The sequence below is a fragment of the Acyrthosiphon pisum genome, chromosome A1 (genome assembly GCF_005508785.2).
Source record: "Acyrthosiphon pisum isolate AL4f chromosome A1, pea_aphid_22Mar2018_4r6ur, whole genome shotgun sequence".
NCBI classification, from domain to species: Eukaryota; Metazoa; Arthropoda; class Insecta; order Hemiptera; family Aphididae; genus Acyrthosiphon; species Acyrthosiphon pisum.
In genome coordinates this window covers 61,566,362-61,580,417 of record NC_042494.1, presented here as the reverse complement: position 1 = coordinate 61,580,417, position 14,056 = coordinate 61,566,362, and the positions used below count along the sequence as shown (strand labels likewise).

At 27.3% G+C, this 14,056-nt stretch overlaps 2 protein-coding genes across 4 annotated transcripts in view; one reads left to right on the top strand and one right to left on the bottom strand.

Moving 5' to 3' along the window:
* LOC100161681 (squamous cell carcinoma antigen recognized by T-cells 3) overlaps positions 1–6,964 on the bottom strand; it is an 11,549-nt gene extending 4,585 nt beyond the window's left edge. The window contains exons 1-11 of one of the 2 annotated variants that reach the window (XM_008183929.3): positions 6,676–6,964; positions 6,292–6,418; positions 5,082–5,186; positions 4,351–4,535; positions 4,056–4,274; positions 2,415–2,724; positions 2,170–2,349; positions 1,766–1,934; positions 1,493–1,651; positions 1,011–1,098; positions 816–945 (exon numbers count right to left, since the gene is read on the bottom strand). In XM_008183929.3, coding sequence (XP_008182151.1) covers positions 816–945; positions 1,011–1,098; positions 1,493–1,651; positions 1,766–1,934; positions 2,170–2,349; positions 2,415–2,724; positions 4,056–4,274; positions 4,351–4,535; positions 5,082–5,186; positions 6,292–6,418; positions 6,676–6,789 — 1,786 coding nt within the window. In that variant the 5' untranslated portion in view covers positions 6,790–6,964. The remainder of the gene's footprint in view (positions 1–815; positions 946–1,010; positions 1,099–1,492; positions 1,652–1,765; positions 1,935–2,169; positions 2,350–2,414; positions 2,725–4,055; positions 4,275–4,350; positions 4,536–5,081; positions 5,187–6,291; positions 6,419–6,675) is intronic. The other variant, XM_001946210.5, reaches the window with a different exon arrangement.
* An 859-nt stretch (positions 6,965–7,823) lies between these two features.
* On the top strand, positions 7,824–13,548 carry LOC100163743 (apoptosis inducing factor). 2 transcript variants are annotated; one of them, XM_029487348.1, is made up of 10 exons: positions 7,824–8,407; positions 8,477–8,577; positions 9,298–9,432; positions 9,509–9,664; positions 9,826–9,892; positions 9,958–10,097; positions 10,175–10,870; positions 10,940–11,080; positions 11,164–11,275; positions 12,466–13,548. In XM_029487348.1, exons 1-10 carry the CDS (start codon positions 8,365–8,367, stop codon positions 12,867–12,869), a joined length of 1,995 nt encoding a protein of 664 aa, XP_029343208.1. In that variant the 5' UTR covers positions 7,824–8,364; the 3' UTR covers positions 12,870–13,548. The 2 variants fall into 2 exon arrangements, with proteins under 2 accessions (XP_029343208.1, XP_001947379.1); XM_001947344.5 differs by lacking the exon at positions 9,298–9,432 and having other exon boundaries at positions 7,837–8,407.
* The last annotated feature ends 508 nt before the right edge of the window (positions 13,549–14,056 follow it).

Below are 14,056 nucleotides of genomic sequence, written 5' to 3'. Positions count from 1 at the left end.
ATAATTCGCACATTTCTGGTTTAATTACATATATCAGTTGATAGGACAATTAAATAGCTTTAAAATAAAAATAAAATTACGTCAACATTTTGAAAAATTTTTAAGATACATAAACAATTGCGTGATACACATGGTTTTGATAAAAAGAAGTTAATTGCTCATAACTAAAAAAATAAAAGTTAGATTCAATCTTTAAAGGGTATTTCTTCATCATTTTTGGTATACTTTCATATGACGTTGGTCGGTCACATCACCCTGGAACACATTGTATATTATTTAATATTTTTTTTTTTCGTACAAGGGGCTCATTTAAAACATATTAGGTATATAGGCACATAGCAATAAATAATGAATAATGTATTTATGTATCACTTTATTTATAAATTATAATTTATAAGCTTTTTTCCTTGCTAAATAATCATCGATTTTTTTATAGGTGATTTATTTAGTGTTACATAGCCTATAACGAAAAACGTAATGGATAAAATAGAGGCCCCTAAATAAACTCTAACTTTTGAGGCCTGGGGGCCATGCCCCCCCCCCCCCCTAATCCGGGCTTGCTTTTTGGGTCGATATACCAATTTGGCTCGGTTATTTACTAGATCGATACTTATTGCGCTAGTTAAATTTCAGGGTTGATAGACTAATTGCGTTAAATAACAATTTAACAATATTTATTTTATTCAATATACCTAATCTAAATTAACTGCTAACCAAAAGAACAAGGAAGGTACATATCATTGTAAGACCAAGTGCCTATCCCCTCATTTCAATCTAAAATCACAATTAAAAATTACGATTTCCACAATAATTACAATTACTTGTTTTAAATTTCTTAACAGGAGAAGATTCAGATTCTTGTTTATTGTCATTTTTGGCATAAGGTACTTTAAAGTTTCCATTTGATTTTTCATTGTGAGTTTTTGTTGGTTCTTTTTCATCCCACTAAAAAATAAAAAGCATTAGTTTAAAATTTTAAATAGATTATAATTTATTACTAAGAGTATTACTTTTCTTTTTTTTGCCTCTTTCTCTTTAGTCCCTATCTTATTCTCAGTTTTTGGATCTTTTTCATGTGTTTCTTGTACTTGTTTCATTCTAATAACATAATATGAAATTGATATAAATTCAAATTAAAGACATTTTAATACATAATTCTCCCTAATATTTTTTAGTAACAATAATATTGCTTGGGTTTGATTTACTAGAATGTACAAATAAATATAATATACATTATAGATAACTATCAAATGATATTTGTTTCTTACTCATTCACTACCGGCTTGCTTTTATATTATTTTTAATACCTTAATTATTTAATAAAACTTATGTAAAAAATAAATATTTAATACGTACACAAAAAAGTTAGGTGAAAATATTTTTTTTAAATGCCAAAATATGAAAACATATTATTTGAAAAATAATAATTATTATTAAATACATAAAAGAAATAAGTTCTAAAATTGAATAACAATAATCACAATTCACATACTTGGTCTTATATTTTTCTTTGCAATTTAATAAAGTATCTAAATCACCATACAGTGTTTCATATCTAATCCACTCGGTTCCAATTGTTTCAGGTAAATCTGTGTTGGTCATTAATGCTCTAGCAAAAATTTTTCGCACATGTTTCTGATCACCAAATTGGCTGAAAATAAAAAAAAAATATTTTGTAAATTTAATGAATTGAATTGTAGATATAAATTTATAATTAATGTAATGATACTACATTTTTTTTAGTTTTTGTTTTTGATATACATACATTTCAATATTTATATATTTCATCCAATATGAAGAATATTGATTAAGACCAGCATTTAAAATTTCATTCCACATATTTCTTACACGTTCCATATCACCAGTTATAATGGCTTCAAAATCAGTCCACCATAAAAGCAATTCACAATTTGGATCTCCAGAATAACCATAACCTTAAAAGTATATTTTAAGACTATAAGGCATTCAATTATCATATTATATAGTGTATTAATTATTATTATAAAATTAAGCTCAATTATATCAATCTATTAAATATTAACTAATAACATATAAAAATAAAAAATAAAATACAAAGCTATAGGTTTTTTTTTTATATGTAATTATATATTTGGTTACAGTATAACATATTTAGGTATAATATAAAATAAAATAAATAAATATTCATACTTTCCAGAAGAAATTTTTGTCCTTGTTCCAACATTGATCTTATATCTTCTATTCTCTTCAGTTTTGTTTCAGCATCTGTATTGTTTAATCGTCGTCTCAAATAAAAAATGTATGAAAGATACAAAGAACGATATTCTGCTGGGGAACTGAACCAGGAAGACAATGCCTTTTCCATAATTGCTAAGACAAAATGAGATATTTTATAGAATATCAAAAAAATGAATGTTAGAAAATTATTAATAAACCTGTAATTTCTTCGTGTGATTGATTATTAGCTTCAGCTTGAGTTAAATAAATAATCCAAAGATCTGATGACCATGTGCAGTTATCAACAGATCTCTTACAAGTAGCTAATATGAAATCAGCTTCTTTTATTGTTACGACAATATAATCAATATAGTCAGCCCAGAGTGTTTGTGTCAATGGTATATCAGCAATAGCACGTTCATATAAGCATATAATTCGACTTGGCTTATTACCACCTTCTTTAGGATTTTTTTCCCAACGTATATATTCTTCATAAGATTCTAATCGATCTTTAGCCTCTTTTGATAACTGAATAAATAAATACAAATATTTGTAAAGCCAATTTAAAAACTAGTAGATGTTTTCAATAAGGTATGAAATTAAAATTTTTTAATATAGTATGAAGAATACAATTATCACCAATTAAGGAGGTAGGAAGTGCATTTCTTCTAAGGAATATTTGATAGGCGGATATAATAACGCTATACACTACTGTTGTGTAATTTTCTCCAGCATAACCCACATATTCAAAAAACACATGCATAAACCATTACGTTCAATAAAATAAAATATTAAAATAATTATTTTATGACATAACTCATTTAATCAAATACCCATTTGACATAAAAATTAAGTCAACAAAATAAGGCCTTCTTAAAATGATCAAATTTTAATCAAGAAAAAATATTTGAGCTCATCGTCTATTTTTATAGGTTATTGTATAAGTGCATATTTTTCCTTATGTTTATTTGATCAATAGTTTGGTTAAGCTTTTTTGTCTAAATTAGTGTTTCCCAAACCATGGGTCGCAACATTTTTTTTGATGGGTCACAACTCGCGGTTACGATTACGCTTTTCAGTATTTTTGTATTTTAGATTCTGAGCGGAGCGAAGAAGCTATTGTTTTTATAATGGCGTTTATTTTTTTTTTTTATATCCTGTATACAAAATGTCTTCTAGAAGGTGTGCTTCGATTTTAACATATAGTACCTCATCTTTTAGCAAATTGGATCAAGATGGTACTTTAAAAAGGTCATTTTCTGATTTTATCAATAGTTATTTAATGCCACGGGAAAAACCATTGAAAAATTATGAAAAAACGCTAAAAATGGGATTTTAATTTCTAATGCTTTGTTTATCACCATAGAAACAAATAAAAAATTATAATATTATAATATTAATTCAACTTACGTGATAAAATAAATAATAACAATATAAAATATCCAGACTGACAAACAGTCTCCGCTCAGAATTGTTTTTCTTATACAATGATATTTTATCATTGAATTCAAGTCTAATACAACCCATTATACAATGACCCACTTGTAACCTACTGTACAGCAGAGTGACATCCACTTACCTGCTTTTTTTATAATTTATTTTATTTATTTATCATGTATTTATTATCAAGTATTGTATTTTATAAAAATTCAATGATAAAATAATAATAAAAAAAATACTGTTTATTTATGGCATACTTCATTTTTTTTTTTAGCAGGGGGTCGTGTACCCAATAAAGAATTAATTTATGGGTCGCCTTTGCAATAAATTTGGGAAACACTGGTCAAAATCATGAAATTAAAAGGCCACTTCAACTTACATGAGGAGTTATTAATAAATAATAATGAATACAAACTTACTAAACGATCTTCAAAAACTTGAATTTGTTGTAATTTACTAAAAGCTTTATTATAGGCATCCACAGTTGATTTTTCTTTTTCAAGATTTTCAGCAGTCAACCATTGTTGATACTCTGCATAAGTGTTTTCCATATCAAATAAAGGCACAGAAAGTTGTCGACGATACAAATTATTAATACGACGTTTTTGATCATTTATAGCTTTTTCATCAGTACCTTGCTAAAATATAAAACCAAATACAATTTAATATTTATTAAAATTAACTGGAATAAGTATGATTAATGTTTCTTTTAACCTTCAAAGACATTAAAATTAATTTTTCAAATTCATTGTACACTTCAAAAAGAACATTGCCATTAGGTACATGAAGACCACCTGCTGTCAATGCACGTTCCATTAACTCTCGTATGATGTCTGTTCCAGTAGTATCAGACATGCAACCAATGCTGAATTGTACATATTCTAACCATAAATCTATACCTGTAAATTAATGGACATATATAAATAAAGTATAGTAAAATATAAATTTAAAAAGATACATTAATCCTTTTGTTAAAATAAATATTTATCATACAAATTATGAAAAATTTAGCATATTTAACATACATTTTTGAATTCAGTAATACTGAGAAATATACTAAATGTTATTTTTATATAAGTATAATTTAGGAATTATAGTAAATAAGATAGCATTTATGATAAACAAATAGGTATAACAAAAAAAACCGGCCAAGTGCGAGTCGGACTCGCACACGAAGGGGTTCCGTACCATCATCAACCATAAACATGTTGGCAACACTGCTTATATTATATATTCTAGGATTTTTAGTATTTGGTGTTATAGCGGCAACAGAAATACACAATCTGTGAAAATTTCAACTTTCTAACTTTCATGGTTCATGAGATACAGCCTGGTGACATACGGACGGACGGACCCTTAGTAATAGGGTTCCGTTTTACTGTACGGAACCCTAAAAAGTAGCAATTCTTTAGTGAAATTGAGTAAATTAAATAATTTGTAATTACTTAAATAATCTTTAACTGCTTTTTCACATAATTTAATTATATTATCTTTTTCTTCATCGGTAGTTACTATAGCTATTTCATCTTTTATCCAGTCCAACCATAAATCTGAAAAATGTATATAAAATAATGAGTATATTTTTTATAAATAGATACCTATATTTTAAATTCTGGTAGGGACATCAACAAATTAGTGCTGTATAATTAATTATTGTTGACTAAAATTATGTTTTTTATCAAAATCAATTGGTTTAATAATAATTGTATTTTTATATATCATTGAGACTGATAGACTGAGGGTTGAGTACTACCTATAGTTTTGCAACTTTTTTTTTTAGGTGGATGGGAGTCATTGCAGAGTCCTGGATTATAATTTTTAAGAAATTGCAAACCCTTATGATAAATGATAATTTATTTTTAAATTAATAATATTGTTAAAATTATTTTATATTATACTTTGAACAAAAGTTCACCTAAATAATGGTAACTAGTATAATATTGCAATAAAATAATCGTTTCACAGACATTAGGGTACCAAAAAACACAAAACTTTTTTCTAAGGCTGCCGTGTTTGCAAAGGTTTGGGAACTCCTAACATAGATTATAATACTCAAATACATATTATCAAATAAGAAGAAAACTGTGCATGAGTTAAGCTTCTAAAATCAAACACTCCAATAGTAATTCTTCTATCATGACTACCTATTGTAACTTTAACCCAAAGTAATCAGTTAATAATTATTAGATGTCTTCTTATTCGTGTCAGTTTTATTAATTGCTTAATATTAAGAAGACGTCACACCTGTATGTGTGGTCTCCGTCTTACAAATGTACAACATAGTAATAACTGTTTTACGTGGGACAATTTTATTCCATCTGTATTTATAGTAAAATTACCAAAATTATATAACGCATAGGCAAGAACTTTATCTGTGTTGTAGTGTTTTTATTATTTGGATAACATAAATACATTTAAAGTATCAGGTTGAGAACATTAGGTGTTTATGTTTTTTCATTTGATTATTAAAAATTATTGGTTAATGCTAATAAAAAAAGAAAACTCAAAATGATAACTAGAATATAGGTAATTCTACTATAAATACAGAGGGAGTAAAATTATCCAGCACAAAACCGTTTTTGTTGTGTTGTATATTTGTAAGACGGAGACCTCAGATGCGGCTGTAACGTCCTCTTAATAATGAAAATAACATACTTGCGCTTAAAGGATATTTGTCATTTAAACGTTTTCTAGCCGCTCTCAGTTGATCCAAATCATCTGCACAACGAAGCACTTCTATTAGTTCAACATGTGCATCGTAATCTGATGGATTAATTAGAATCTAAAAAGTACACAAAAGATTTTTTCATAAAATAGAGTTTATCTTTTACTTATTAATGCGTATAAATGTTAATAAATTTAATTTAAAATAAACAAAATGTAGTTGTAAATTATCAATCATCAATGCAATCTTTTAATATAAAATACATTATGTATTTCCATCCAGAAGTCGAGTACTTTTTAATGTTTAAGTTTATTATTCATAAAATATCTTAATAATTAAAAAACCGGGTGAACAAACTTTTATTCAAAATTCACCTTATTCTCTAAAGCATCAATTTTTTTTTTCATTTCATCTTGCTTATATTTTTCAAGCTCTTCGTCATTGGAGTCTGAAGAAGAGGAGGACGAAGAATCAGAATCTACATCCATTACGAATTAATAAGTCCACCCTCGAATAGTAGAATACACAAAAACAGAAAAAAATAAATCAAATTAAGACAACAAAAAATAATAATTTCGCGTTTTTGCCGATAAAATGAACAAAGTCAATTCTCAACTACAAACAACAAGTAACAACACTACGATCGAGTAAATATCAACATAACATTTTACTGATATTATAATACCATATTATTAATTATTATCTTGGTCCGGCGAGCTGTAAACAAAAATCATAACCACGATAACAAGAAAAGTATCCTGATACGGAATGGGGCTATACGACCTTCCCTACTTTGGTGTGTAGTGCTGTATATTAACATCGTGTCATCGTCCGTGTCGACAGTATTACCACTTGAAAATCTAGTCAAATATCAGATAGTCTGTGCCCTGCGGTAACTGGTAGTATTTACCATGGACAATGGACCAGCTATCAAGTATCAACAACTGCTTATTTTATATATTCATAATATTTATTCGTTTACCAAATATCACAGAACAATAAAACTATTAAAATGTTTTGAATTTTGAAATGTTTTATCCATAAAACTACGATCAATAAGATAAATTTCTGGCGTTCTAAACATTTACATATTCTCGGATAATGTTTACCTACTGTTCAAGAGTTTTCGAGCAATCAGAACTAAAATAGATTATTGTTAAACTTTGAAAATACTGCGGTCTGTTCAAAAACCAAAATACAATTTAATATATATGAATAAAATATATAAGATTATGCTCTTTAATAGATGTTTAATATTATGTAACTATGTAAGAATCAAATCCAAGTCGTTTCCGTAATGAAAACCGGTTCCGATTAGCACGCACCACACGGGGAAGTGTGTTCTATCCGATGGTCCTTACCACCAGTCACCGGTTGTAGATTTAAATTTAAATAGATAAATTATGTAAATTATTTTCACCCCAATTATTGGTAAGCATTATGAGTTCACACGCATCGGTATCCATTTTCGGCGTATAATGTAAATTAATTGAAAATAAATTTGATTTCTTTTTCCATTCAATAAATCAAAAACAAATATGCTGGTTATGTTAATTTTGGTCATTTTTCGTGTTCTGACAAAGCCGATGACTTTTCGAACGCGCCGCGTTTCGTGTATGTACAACTATTTTATACGCATGTCAGGGCGGTCCACGACCCACGTCGAAATGTCGACATCGCCGAATACGCCGCCGCCTGCGCCACCGCCGTCGTACCCGAGACTCACCATTAATTTTCAACGTTCCATGAAAAATGCCATTTGGATCAGATGTAGGTGCCCAAGTTTTCCCGTCGAACACATTTTATATCCCAAAAACGTTCATAGAGGAATGAAGCCGGACCGTCTATGAACTCCGAAGCCGTCAAACCGTGTTATTATTATTATTGTACCTATTCGTTTTATGATAATTTAATAAATATTTTATAAGTGCATCTAAATTTTGTAGCCATTTTGTAATTGTTATCTACACATAGACTGAGTCGAAAATATTTAAAACGTCTGGCTCGTCGAGGACGAGAATTCTTTTAATCAGCTCTATAATATAGTATTAAAATCGAGAGCTATGTTGTCCAAGCTCAGACTACTCAGACCGCCGGTTTCCCCAGGTTAGTATGATTTAATATTTAATACCATAAATTTTGAGTTATGCGTTTTGTGTTTGAATGTTTTTATAGGATCCAGAATATTAAATGCCTGGGAAAATAAAAATTATAGTGATAAAAAGAATGGCAGTGGAAAAAACAATAGAGGAAAAACAACTCCTCCATTAATACAGGTAATGATTATTTGTTATTTTAGGGGTAGGTACCTGTAATAGACAATGTTTGTTTTTTTAATTATCGGCTTTTAATGATTTTAAACAGTATATATTCCCGTGCTGACAATACACATAATAGTTACCATTTATTTTGTAAAATTGATTTAAAAATTTAGGTATTTAGCATGAAAATTGTAAATTATTTAAATAATAAAAAAAATTTTTTTTTAAAAACCAATTTTTAATAATAAATGCATGGCGAAAGTATTATTTTTTTTTAATCAAAACTAATTATAGGTAATTGTATACCAATTTACCTAATATATACCTAGGTAATATAATACAAATAAACTTGCTTTAATTATTACCTACTCTGATTTATTATACAACAGATTTATACAACATTCATTTTTAAAAAAATAAGATTTAGAGATGCATGTAGTAGTTTTGTGTTAAATTTATTAAAAACTTAAAATATTATCTAATATTAAATTAGATGTATTGAACTATTAGGTATATAATAAAAATAACTGTTTAAATATTTTCAAAGCATATACTTATTATAATAATTTTTTCTGTTTCGTGTAATATTAATAAAAATTACATTTTAAATATACTACATTGTATGTTCTAAAATATTATTTAATAAATAACACAATAATACTTATTATTATATACCTACATAGTTTGAAGTTCATTGAATGCTAAAAATAACATTATGTTTAACAACAATTTTAGGTCATTAAACCTGTTAAAATCAATTTTTCAAAAAAAACCAAAAAAATATATGAACCAGTCAATATACCTAAAAAAGAAATTATAATTTCAGAATATAACAAATATCCTCTAAATACTTGCCCTTTAGTGACTAAGGTAGACCAAAAGTCGATAATATTATTATTAATGAGTTTTGGTATTCATGGTTAAAAAATATTTAATTATACCTTAGGATGAATTTAGTACCAATCCAAAATCGCCTACAACAACTCATTCTTCAGAGTCTGAAAACAATTATGGATGGCAGAATGATTCTAAGAATAAACAGTCTTTTCGTAATTGGAGTCTTTTTGGAGGAGCTATTATTCTATCAGGAACAGTATATGGTGTAAGTATTAAAATTATTGAAAAAGCTAAATTTCACTAGTAAAAAAAAATAACATGATTCATATAATAATACTCCACAATAATAAATTAAAATAATATATAGTACCTATCCAGCTACCTATTGGCTATTACTAATTATATTATACATTTCTTCTAAAACAGATCTATCATTTTGACATAATGAAACAAAAAAACGATGATAACCTTACTACCGAAGAGACTACAAATGGTAAATTAAGACATTGTATTAAAAAATTTTGACATAATAACTCACTAATGTTAAATTTAATTTAGCTAAAAAAATACGCAAACTGGTTCAAATTCCTTCATTATCTGAGTCAATACCTGATAATATACAGTATTTATTAATTGGTGGAGGTACAGCTTCCTTCTCAGCATTCAGAGCAATCAAGTCAGCAGATCCAACCGCCAGGGTAAAATAACTTTTTTTTTATTTTATTACACCTTATTATGACCTATTCTGATGTATAACTATATTTATAAAATCAAGGTTTTAGTAATATCGGCTGAAGGTTATCTTCCCCATATGCGACCTCCATTATCTAAAGAATTATGGTATGGTGATGATACTGAAATGGCAAAGTCGTTAAACTTTCATCAATGGAATGGTACATCTAGAAGTCTTTTTTATGAACCTGAACCATTTTATACACCTGTTGAAGAATTAACCACTGCCAAAAATGGTGGCATTTCACTAGCACGAGGCTGGAAAGTTGAATCAATAAATGTATCAAAAAAAAAAGTGAAGCTTAATGATGGCAAAGAAATCAGTTATGATAAGTGCTTAATAGCAACTGGTTCAGTTCCAAAAACATTAAAACTGTATGATGACGCAAATGAAGAACTTAAAAATAAATTCTCAGTATTTCGGTCCATCAGTGACTTTGAAGATTTGTGGGAACAACTCGATCATATAAAATCTATTGCCATTATTGGTGGAGGATTTTTGGGTAGTGAGCTTGCTGCTTCATTGGCGAACAAAGGAAAAAAAAATGGAGTTAAAATTTATCAAATATTTAAAGAAAAGGGTAATATGGGAAAAGTTTTACCTAAATATCTTAGTCAATGGACCACTGAAAAAGTTAGAAATGAAGGTGTTGAAGTTGTGACCGAAACAGAGGTAGAGAATTGCAGTTTAGAAAATAATAAGCGACAAGTCAACTTGAAATTAAGTAATGGGAAAAACGTTAGTACATTTTAACTGTAAAATAAATTAAATTTGGAATTTTTATCTTTCAAACTAATGGTTTTTCAGATTTCTGTTGATCATGTGATAATGGCAGTTGGTGCTAAACCTAACACTGAACTAGCTACTGATGCTGGATTAGAAATTGATTCAAAGCTTGATGGTTATTTGGTCAATTCTGAATTACAAGCAAGAACAGATTTGTATATTGTTAGTTTATAAAAATATTTTAATATTTTACATAATATATTATTAACGTTATAACTTATATTTATCTGAAATTATTTTTATAGGCTGGTGATTGTGCTTGTTTTTATGACAAACAACTTGGAAGGAGGCGTGTCGAACACCATGATCATGCTGTAATATCGGGAAGATTAGCAGGTGAAAATATGGCTGGTGCTGGTAAGTGTCATTAAATTAAAGTAATAATATATAAATATCTTTGTGGGGACATCAGTAACTTTTATTTGTTACATTATGGGATATGGCATATCACTACCGTATTTAATATTATCAAATTGACTTTCTTTACCGATAGTGCAGTGTTTACAATTTTTTTTGGCTGTCTTTTTAGCCTTATGTATTATTTTATAATATGTTTGCTATAAAATAAAATAGGACTAAAAATATTTTTTGTTATTTTGGCGGCCCTTATAGTGTTAATCTTTAAATGTGTAAATTGGCCCTCCAAGTACAAAATGTTGGATCACCACAGCTATAAGGAATAATTTCATAAGCCCCCATAAAATTAAAAAAATGAATTAATTACCACAATTTCAAATATCCCAATTTCCAAATAAAATCATTTGTATGTACCAAAGAGATTGATAAAAAAACTTTTAAAACTAAAATAATGTTGCACAACATTAAATTAAACAAGAAATTAAGAACAAAAAGTAAATAATGAATATCAAAGTATAGGTATAGGGCATGGGGCTTTTATATGATGTAGTAATAACTACATACTACTATTATCTGTGGCGTAATTTTTTCATGTTTGTGGTAGAGAGATTAGAAAATTTACCCCACCAAAAAAAATTACCATAAATTTTATAAAAATCTCTCAGTCTAACCATTGTGATCTGTAATCTTTTTCGAGTAGATTTGTGAAATAATCTGCGTAGACGTAAAATACTCAAAATTGTAAATTTCAAAAGGTTATAGCCTTAGAACTAAGTCCGACCGACAAATTCTAATTGCACCATTGTACTTAAATCGTTGAAATATAAGTGTTACCGAAAAAAATTCCTAAAAATTAAGATAAATTGCATTATTTCAATATATTTGTGTAATATTGCTCTAGTGATTAGTGTTTGTCACTAAATAATATTATCTCAATTCTCAGTAACAGCTACCATAGGGGATTTATTTATTGTTTCTATAAAATATACTAAATTAATTATTAGTACAATAGTACCTATAAATAATAATATTCATATAATTAAATAAGTACATAAATATGGTTTGCCAGTTTTAAAAAATAAGTTATGGTGGATGGGATACAACACCCAAATCCTCCCCCCCTCCTGTACTTACCCAACTGGTTATTATCTTACTTGATTCATAAGAAAATTTTGTTTTTGAATTTTCAGCTAAACCATATCAACATCAACCTATGTTTTGGTCAGACATTGGGCCTTCTGTGGGTTATGAAGCAATTGGAATTGTCGATTCGTCTCTAGTAACAATGGGTGTGTTTGCCAAAGGAAACCATAAAGATCCATCACTTTTGGCTAATGAAACTGATCAAAATACCTTGACCAATAAAAAGGAAACAAATGAAGAATTAGGATCCAAAAATAATGAAACTATTTCTGAAAATGATTATAACAAAGGTGTAGTTTTCTACTTGAAAAATGATGTAATTGTTGGAATTGTGTTATGGAATTTGTTCAACAGAATGTCTATAGCACGCCAAGTGCTTAAAACCGATAGATGTTACAAAGATCTCAATGAAGTTGCTAAACTCTTCAATATTCATGGTGACTCTTCATGATGCCCATACTGAATTTAAATGTTATTTTAAACATTGTTTAACTGTTATACTAGTATTTTAAATACTAGATAGTATGATAAAATATGAAATTTTTTCGTATATGTAAAAATTAATATATTTTTGTATAGACTGATTCTATTCTAGAATTTTTTTATTTCATATTTTATTGACATTCCTTCTGCATAGAGTTGTTATATCACTAGTTAGTAAAATGTTTTCACTAATACAATGTTAATAATAATCGTATAGATACTTCTACAATACGATATAGTGTCATTAGATTTGTGAATAGTAGTAACATTATAAATGTATAATATGTTTTATGTTTTTTAATTATTCACAAATTAGTTAATGCATTCAGTATTTACTCTAATAAAACATTCATGAGCTATGTGTAACATAAATTAAACACGTTTTTTATATATTTTTTATATATGAAATAACATTTTCACAATCGCATTTTTACTAGAAAAATACTTTTTTTGTAATTAATCAAAGAATAGATATTGAAATATAAAAATATAGAATTAAATATTGCAGTAAATTGAAAATGTAAAGTTGTATTAATAATTTTTTAAAACATATAACATTAAACAATTTATTATTGAACATTCAATTAATATTATTTCTTGTTTTTAGTCAATCTATTAAAAACATAAATAAACTGTACTTTACTTAACTTGACTTTATTTTTAGTAATAACTAATAATATTTTTCTCTTAATCACTTAATACTTTATACACGATATTGTGTATATTTCATGTTTTTATACAATTTATATATTTATAAACAAGTACTATTAGAGCCGTTCTTACAATGTCCGGTTAAAGTTTTAATAGACACTTAACCGTCAGAATTCTGCCAGTAATAAAAATTTTTATCAGCCAGTTACTATTCAATGACACTCAACCTGACATGGTAAGAACGACCCTTAGTCATTAGATGATTTTTTAGATAGTATTTTGTCTTATTGGTTATTAGATACTAACATTATGTTAGTTAAAAATACATTATTCTTAAACATTAATTAAAGGAATGGATTATTAATTATATAATATATATATTATAATATAGACAATAGGTATGCATATAAATATTTTATAATATAATGAGCATTCCTGTGTATTTGCCCTACGAATAAATTTTTCTCAGAAATTGTACTTAAAACTATGTTTTAAGATCTCTTC